The sequence below is a fragment of the Sinocyclocheilus anshuiensis genome, unplaced genomic scaffold, assembly GCF_001515605.1.
Source record: "Sinocyclocheilus anshuiensis isolate Anshui unplaced genomic scaffold, SAMN03320099.WGS_v1.1 scaffold330, whole genome shotgun sequence".
In the NCBI taxonomy this organism is placed as follows: Eukaryota; Metazoa; Chordata; class Actinopteri; order Cypriniformes; family Cyprinidae; genus Sinocyclocheilus; species Sinocyclocheilus anshuiensis.
The window spans coordinates 1,253,955-1,262,664 of NW_015547689.1; the positions used below are offsets into that span (position 1 = coordinate 1,253,955).

The following is an 8,710-nucleotide window of genomic DNA, read 5'->3' on the forward strand; positions in this document are numbered from 1 at the left end:
TAATTATTGTATATCCACTAAAACAGACACACAAAAAAACTATCAAAAACAGCCAATACATTTAATTGTTTTCAGTCTCGTCTATAACCTGCCCTAATAAAATGACCGAATGACCTAATTTTATAGTTTAAAAGCACCTTGCTGAAGAGCAAGCGAGCATTTCTAACCGCCCCCTTTTAAAATCAACACTACACCAGGGCTGCGTTCAGCCCCGACAAAAACGGTGCAAAACGTTTTTTAAACGGAAACGGTGGTGCCGAACTGTCTCTTTAATACCACGTGGTTTACATACATGCTGCTGCTGGTTGGGCTGACATGTTTGACACACCCACCAAACAAGAGAAAACGCATCTCAAACCCCCTTGCAATAAGAGAATATGTAGGCAACATAAATTTTGTAGATGAGAAGTGTACTAATAAGTTTATAAAAAATTGTCTTGTGCAGGAAAGCTATCCTGGTCCAATAAGAAGGAACTATATTTTTCAACATCTAAATAAGAAATCAGTTAATGAATTTAGATACAAATATTTGTTATTTCCTCTTCCACCAAAATATAAAGAAGTGCACTTTAAAATTTTGTACGATATTTATCCTGCTAAGGAATTTCTGAGATTAAGATTTAATGTGGATTGTAATATTTGTCAATTTTGTAATAATGATGTAGAAACTGTTGAACACTTATTTTTCCATTGTTATCTGGTTAATTCGTTTTGGACTGAAGTATGTAATTGGATTAAACAAAGAATATCTATTTTTCCATCTATTACTTGGGACATGTTGAAATTTGGAGTTCTTTTGGAGGACAAAAGTGTAGACTTTGTAGTAAATTGTTTACTCCTCATATTAAAATACTTTATTCACAAATGTAAAGTTCTGAAAACAGCACCCCAATTTAATGTCTTTAAAAAAGGAGCTTGCCATGTATACAGAGGTCCTGAAAATTATGAGAAGTGATAAAGCCAAGAAATTATTTGATTTGTTTAATAAGTGTGATTTTGTTTAATCCCCTACATTGTTTATGGTTGCATGAATATATTTTATTTTATATTATTTTATTTGGATTAATGTCTTGTATGATGGTTTATTTCTCTGTTATAGTATGATTAATATGAATGTCTCAGTCTGTGAGGACTTACAGTTGTGGTTATGTTAGCCTATTTTGTTATGTTATGATGCTTGAAATGCAAATAAAAATAAACAAAAAATCCTGTTGCACACATGTCGCACATGAAACATGTCGTTCAAACCGGAAACCGTAGCAAAACGGTGCACACCGGTTTGAGTTTGAATTTGCCCCAGCTTTTTTCCCCCGCCAACAGACAGACTGACTCCCAGCATCCTTTGCGCGGTGTATGGCGGGTTGTGGCATGAAGTGGTAAACTAATCTTGCGCGTTCACTCGACTCGACTGCCCGTTAGCGTCATGTCGTCGTTTGTGACAGAAGTGCTCGCCAGCTCAGGAAAACTGGAGAAAGATGACCTCGCCTGCAAAATCTCCAAACTGTCACGCAAGGTGGAAGAAACGAAGGTAAACAGTGAAGTTGAGTTAGCTAGTAGCTGTCAAACCCCACTTTAACTTGACGCTAAAAATAATTCATGTTCAATTCAATACTTTAAAAAGCAGACTTTAAATAAAAGGCGATTGTTCTGTTTGTTTGCACACTGACTCTTTGGTACTAATGTTAGCATACATTGACCGTTAACCGTCAAAGTGCTGCTAACGCCGTTCTCATGACATATGAAGTCATTTAAGAATAGCAAACGTGTAATAATAAGCTTCGCTGGACAATGAGCGCTGTGTTAATTGGTGTTTTAATCGTGAATAGAGGGGTATTGATGTGACATTGTCTGGCTGACGTGTCCTGCTGCTGATATCATTGCCTGTCAGTGCCAGTCTAATCTCTGACTTCAGACAGATTCAATGTTATTAACCTCGTTTTATGCAACAATGTGTTCTTTCCAGTCCTGAGACAGTGCTAACAGCGATAAGCAAAATATTTGTCTGGGTTCTTATTTTTACCCATGAAGCTTTCCTTTTTGTGTTTCATTCTTGATTGTATTTTGTGATTTGCGATATTTGTCTCATTATATCACACATTCAGAGCTTTTTTTGTAATGTAATTAAATTTATCAAATGTGTCTTATGCTTCATATTTGTTATCTGAATTGGAGAGATCAGTTTGTTTATCTATATGTATTAGTTTAGAAATATAACGCTCATCTTCATTAATATCAAAACCCTTTTTGTATTTAAGCTTTTATTTATTACTATTTTATGTTTCCGTGTCAGAGTTTAACCCTCCTATCTTTTTTTTTTTTCTCCATACAGGAAGAGGTTACAGACATGATAAATAAAAAATATATTGAGTTTATACCCAGTATGGAGGGAGCAGAGGAGCTTTTGGACCAGGTTGAATCAGTTTCCAAAGATATTGATTTATTAAAAAGCTGCATTGAAAATGAGGTACCATTATTTTATTATTAATAAACAATTATGGAGTCAGTTTCAAATGAAAAAAAAGACTCTTATAGTAGTTTACCATGTAAGCTAAGTGTTTGTATTTACAGGTTCAGCAGAACCTCCATGATGCCGTAACAGAGTATGCCAAGCTTAAACAGCAGCTAGAGAAAAACACTGCAGTTATAGACCTACTCCAGCATCTCCAAGAGGTAATGCTTCTGGGATTTTGTATATACTTAAAGGATTTTCTAACCATAAAGCTAGATTTACATCTTAAAGCATGTGCATTCTTGTGATGTAAATGATTATGTAAAAACGGCTCACAGTAATTTGCCTGTTTACATAAATTCGGGCACATGGTTTGTGTAAGAGAAACATTATTTCATTATTTTTTTTTATGCTCTTTAAGTTTGACACGGCAGTAGAGGAGTATCACAGGGCCTTGCAGGAAAAGAATTATGTGGTTGCAGCCAAGCAACATGGAAAGGTAAGTCACATTCAACATTAAAATCATAATACCATCCTGTGAATTTAACAGTTTTAATGTATTTAATTATATAAAAAAAAGACATTTCTCAGATTTTTATAATTTATTGTCATTTCATGTAATTTGAATAACATTTTGTTAGATTAACTATGAATTGCTATAAAATGTCTTAATCACACATTCCTACTTGCATTATACAGGCACGAGCTAGTGTCAATGCCCTGAAAGCCTGGAAAGACACTGAGCTGCCTGTAGTTCGGGCCCTCAGCTCAGAGATCACAATACAGAGAGAGAATCTCATCTACCACCTTGGGGAAGAGTGGCAGAAACTGGCAGTCTGGAAGCTTCCTTCCACTAAAAGTAACTCTATTTTACTTTAAAGTCGGCCTGAAATGAAAATTCACCCTCTCTAGTTTTTAAACACATGTAATTGATCTTACTGTGACCGATTTAATCATGAATGTTTCATTTTGAAACTTTTTTTTGACCTTCTAATTTTTAATCAGAATGTCATAACTCCATTTTCCAGTCAAATGATAGACTTGTCTCTGGTGGTGTATGCCAGACTTCTCCAATCATTTAGGGTAAACGCATAGTTTGCTTAAACCTCGCCCTTTATGCCTCCATCCAATCAACAACCAATGGAATGAACCAAGTCCCGCCCTACATTTTTTTTTTCTTTCTTTTCTGATAATCTGTTTCACACGGATATACATCAAAATATGGAGGGAAAAAAATCTGTCGCTGGTGTCTGAATAGAGAAAAGTGGTTTCTTTGAAAACATTCTGCCTCTGTTTGCTTGTCTAATTTCTTCTGATTTCTATTTTTTTTTAGCTGAGCTTACTAGTGTGAAGTCTTTCCTGAAGACAGCACTTCATTTGAACAGAGGAGGATCTAAGGGAGATGAATCTGTCCCACATGCTCTTCTCCCCAGCATTCTCCAGGCCCTCTCCATTCAAGGAGAGCTTCATAAAAAGATTAAACTGTTTGGTAAGAATATGTTTGGTGTCATAGCCAATTTGTACCTCCAGATTGATTTGTTTACATTTTGGTCTGTTAGTTGACTGCCTGACTCTTTGTCAATCCTTTAGGGCAAGTGTTGTTTAAGTACATGCTGAAGCCTCTAATCATATTCCCCTCGTTGGTGGTGGAAGTGAGCAGTCAGCCGGAGCAGGGGGCAGTCTTGAGCCTGCAGTGTACAGAAACCAAAGCAGATCATCCAGATCCCAGCCAGGTTTACACCAAAGTGCTCACCGTGCTTAAAACACTACATGAACAACTTTTTGGTACGTCTAGAAATCCAAAAAGCGAAAAAAGTTGATTCTGTTTACCATAGACATTGTAGTTATGGCTAATTATTACAATGCATACACTATGATAGGGGTCTTATTGTGTAATCTCTAAATAAAAAAACATACAATATTAATTATTAATATAATATTAATAAGTCAACTTCAACCAATGCTAAATTTTAGAAGCCCCCCACAAAAATATGTACATCACATTATTTAATTATTACTATTATATATCTTTATTAAGTGTTTTTAATTAAAGGTGCAGTAGGAGATCTTGGAAAATGCTAACTTTAGCCTGATAGCACTGAAAGCGAATGTATGTTAACTAAGCGAGACATGCAAAATATGCAGAGTGGGGTGCGAGGACTGGGATAGGGAACCGCTGGGCTACATCATGTGTCATTCACCGGTGAGAAAACTTTAAAAGTACTACAATACCAGGAAGGAAGATCGGGTTGTTGATGTTTGTCTGCCATTCTCGCTCTGTCTGCACAGCGTGCATGAATGGGCTGATGACGTATCCTGTCTGTGTGAACCGTGTGCGCAGAGGTATGCAGATACATAAGTTGACAGGCAGGTAGGAAAGTCAATTAAAACGCTCGGACCAAGCGTTTTGATTGGACGAACATTTCTTGGTCCTACGCCTTCCACAGAATATATAAATACAGATAAATACATTTAGACCACTTAATGATTGCTATGGGGATGTGAAGAGACTTTCAACCAAAATAACAAAAAATGTTTCTGAAGACAATCACCTATTGCACCTTTAATACATTATATAACTTTAAAGGAATGATTCACCCCAAAATGAAAATTCTGTCAGCAATTACTAACACTCATGTCTTTCCAGACTAATTTTAACTAAGGCTAATCTTTATCTTTGAAAACAAATAAAAATATTTTAATGAAACTTGAGATGTTCCTGTTCCTCCGTTAAAAGTCAGGGTAACCAAAACTTAGAAGAAAAAAGTAATAAAGGTGTTGATTTGAAGTTTAATCCAAGCCTTGTGAAGAGATATTATTGCTTTATATGATAACCAGATTTCATTTAGGCTTTTATTCGCATACAAACACACATATATAGAGAAATAACATGGTAAACCTCACGCAACTCTTGAACCAATTAGGTGTGTTCTAGCTTGTTCTAGCATGCACAAGCTTCCATGTTTGTTTCATTCTGTGTAGTTAACTAACCCTTTATGTGTTATGGTACTATATGCATGTTATTATAGATCAGGCATAAAATGCAAAACTCAATTTTATACAATATATAATGGGGTCCCTAGTATGTCATTGTATCCAACAAGCAGTCTTGGAAAAGGTTGGAAGTATTCTGATGATGATGGTGTGTGTGTGTGTTTTTTTTTTTTTTTTCAGATGTGTCTATAGATGAAAAGAAAGTGTCTGAGATTTTAGGAGACCTGATATGGAAGGAGATGTCTGAATGCATAATTCGTGAATGCCTGGTTCATTCCATACCGGCTAACAGTAGTCAACTAGCTGAGTATAGCGAGGTAAGACTGCAGGGCCATAGAAGTATCTGTCAGCATATGACAACTGTGCAGCATTCTTTGTAATGCAATATTCAATTGTATTCTCAGGTTATTAAACAGACAGAAGATTTCGAGAGCAGTCTGAAAGAGATGGGGTACCTCGCAGGGGACTCGACGGACCTCTTAAAATATGCCAGGAATGTCAACTGCCACTTCGCAAGCAAAAAATGCCAAGATGTCATTGTGGCTGCACGGAAACTAATGGCGTCTGAGATGCACAACACAGTGAAAGTAAGACCTTTTCAAAGTTTCTAATGTTAATTAAGCTATAAAAGATTTTTAGTTACAGGCTTCTGTATGCTTTTTGCCTCCAGATCACTCCAGAGTATAAACTCTCTATCCCTAAACTACCAAGTCCCAGTGGAGGAGAGAAGGAGAGGAAGGAGTCTTGTAAGAAAAGTGCCCATTACGATCAGCAGAGCCTGGAAAACGAGAAGCAGTTGAGTCCCAACACTATGTGTCTACCCCTGTGTCGCATTAGTGAGTCAGTGCAGCAGCTAATGGACCTTGCCATACAAACTCTGTCTGAGGCGGTGGGCAGCTCCCCCCAGTGGTAAGTAGCATGCATTACAGACACTACAATTAAGCAGATATGTTTTTAGGTCCATGTGGAAGCTGTAATTGCTGAACTTCATAAATTTGTGGTCTTTTTCTTGCAGTGCAGTCCAGCTTTTCTACACAGTCCGAAACATTTTTCACCTCTTCTATGATGTTGTGCCTACATATCACAAGTAAGTTGATGTCTTTTTTTTTTTTTTAAGTAGCAGTATTCTTGGTATACTGTTGGTGTATTATTTTTTTTGAATAGCAATATTCTTGGTATACTATTTTTTTTTTTTTTTTTTATGTGATTGTGTTTTCATAACTTAGGGACAACTTCCTGAAGTTGCCTCACTTGGCTGCAATCCAACACAATAACTGCATGTTCATTGCTCACCACCTTTTAACCTTGGGTTTCCAGTTTAAACCTCACCTTCCTTTGAAAGATGGAGTGGCTTATTTTGTAGACTTGGTCCCAGGCTTCAGAAGACTAGGTAAGGGCACACAGACATATTTTTTGATACTGTTCAAACTGGTCAGTAAGATTTTTCTTTAAAGAAATTAATACTTTTATACAGCACTACAATTCAGTATAGTTCAATTCAAAGTAACCGTAAAGACAAGTTCAAATAAATGTTGTTCTTTTGAACTTTTTTTATTCATCAAAAAAAAAGGTTATCAAAAATGTTAAGCAGAAAAGCTATTTTCAACATTGATAATAACAACAAATATTTCTTCAGCACCTAACGGTATTTTAGAATGATTTCTGAAGGATCATGTGACACTGAAGACTAGTAATGGCTGCTGAAAATTTGGCTTTGCCGTCAAAGGAATAAATTACATTTTAAAATATATTCAAATAGAAAAGTTATTTTAAATTGTAATAATACTTTACAATATTATTGTTTTTACTGTATTTTGATCAAGTAAATGCAGTCTTGGTGAGCAAAAGAGACTTTAAAAAAAATCTTACCAACCCCAACCTTTTGAACAGTAGTGTACATAGCAAATTTAATGATGAGATGCTTATTTTACGTTTTTTTCCTCTGTTTTTAAATAAGGTGCTCAGTGCTTTGTGGCACAAATGAACGTTCAAAAAGCTGAGATGTTGGAGAGGCTGTCCACTGCGCGTAACTTTTCCAACTTGGATGATGAAGACAATTACTCTGTAGCCAGCAAGGCTATTAGACAAGTATGATCAAACACCACAAATTCACTATCCTTGAAACAGTAGAGGCTTATATTTAGATACCAGTATATAAGCATATTTTCACCTAGTGTGCTTGTCACTGCGGTTTAACTGCTATTGTGTATTTTAGGTAATTCATCAGCTGAGGAGGTTGGGAAAAGTTTGGCAAGATGTCTTGCCTGTGAACATATACTGCAAATCCATTGGGACTCTCCTCAATACTGCAATATCAGAGCTGATTAACAAAATTATGATGTTGGAGGTAAGGCAATAATACATACTGCTGTTGTTGTTTTTGGTGACACCACCAAACATTTTGAAGTGTAAACCAAGTGCTCTCATTCCAGGACATCTCCAATATGGATGGTGAGCGACTGCGAACACTGTGTCAAACCATCATAGAGGAAGGGCCACTGGTGTTCAATCCATTGCCGGAAGAAAACAAGAACAAAAAATATCAAGAAGAGGTTCCAGTCTATGTAAAGAAATGGATGACCTTAAAAGAGATCTCCATGGTGCTAAATGCTAATCTACAGGAGATAGTGGACAGGTGATACACTTAATATTTTAATAAGGTTCATTTTATGGGATCCTATGGGATTATGTATGTAGTTTATAGATTTAATTGGAGCTCACATTAAACATTCTTTTCTTTTAATTTAGGTGGGCAGAAGGAAAAGGACCCCTGGCAGTGGAGTTCTCCTGTAACGAGATGAAGAGCCTTATTCGAGCCCTGTTCAAGAACACAGAGAGACGAGCAGCAGCCCTCGCTAAAATCGTCAAATAGACAGCCAAAGACCAATGCAGTTCCAGCGCAAAATAATGCTACATGGGGTTTTCCTTACATATATTGTATTCTCTATTTTTCTATTTTGCTGAAAAATGCATTTCAATAAATGCTGTTCTAAGCACATGCATGTTCTCTTATCAAATATACCTTGTTATCAGTATATGAATTAATACTTGGAAAAAAAAAACTCAATAAAATGCAGCAATTGCATGTAATCTTGTAAAAGTTTCTCAAAAAAAAAAAAACCCGTCATGAACACAAATGGAAATGTTAGGCAGAATGGTATGGCTGACGTCCTCAATCAGTATTCACTTTCAGTGTATTTTTGCCATAAAATAAAAGAATTGTGCCTGAGGCTGTCATTTTGCTTTACATATCCTTTTGTGATCTGT

The 8,710-nt window shown here is 36.2% G+C and overlaps 1 protein-coding gene across 2 annotated transcripts; it reads left to right on the plus strand.

The window, feature by feature from the left end:
• The first annotated feature begins 1,236 nt into the window (after positions 1-1,236).
• LOC107703521 (centromere/kinetochore protein zw10 homolog) lies at positions 1,237-8,694 on the plus strand. 2 transcript variants are annotated; one of them, XM_016506173.1, is made up of 16 exons: positions 1,237-1,528; positions 2,330-2,464; positions 2,569-2,670; positions 2,871-2,948; positions 3,149-3,308; positions 3,783-3,938; positions 4,040-4,234; positions 5,624-5,760; positions 5,848-6,030; positions 6,114-6,352; positions 6,459-6,530; positions 6,670-6,833; positions 7,401-7,531; positions 7,659-7,790; positions 7,876-8,078; positions 8,192-8,694. In XM_016506173.1, exons 1-16 carry the CDS (start codon positions 1,424-1,426, stop codon positions 8,313-8,315), a joined length of 2,316 nt encoding a protein of 771 aa, XP_016361659.1. In that variant the 5' UTR covers positions 1,237-1,423; the 3' UTR covers positions 8,316-8,694. The 2 variants fall into 2 exon arrangements, with proteins under 2 accessions (XP_016361659.1, XP_016361660.1); XM_016506174.1 differs by having other exon boundaries at positions 7,876-8,103; positions 8,192-8,264.
• The last annotated feature ends 16 nt before the right edge of the window (positions 8,695-8,710 follow it).

Bases quoted from the DNA above. Each gene is read 5' to 3' on its own strand.
- LOC107703521 (XM_016506173.1), top strand. From the start codon at position 1,424: ATGTCGTCGTTTGTGACAGAAGTGCTCGCCAGCTCAGGAAAACTGGAG. The intron at 6,834-7,400 runs GTAAGGGCACAC...TTTTTAAATAAG, and splicing joins CCCAGGCTTCAGAAGACTAG to GTGCTCAGTGCTTTGTGGCA. The intron at 8,079-8,191 runs GTGATACACTTA...CTTTTAATTTAG, and splicing joins CTACAGGAGATAGTGGACAG to GTGGGCAGAAGGAAAAGGAC.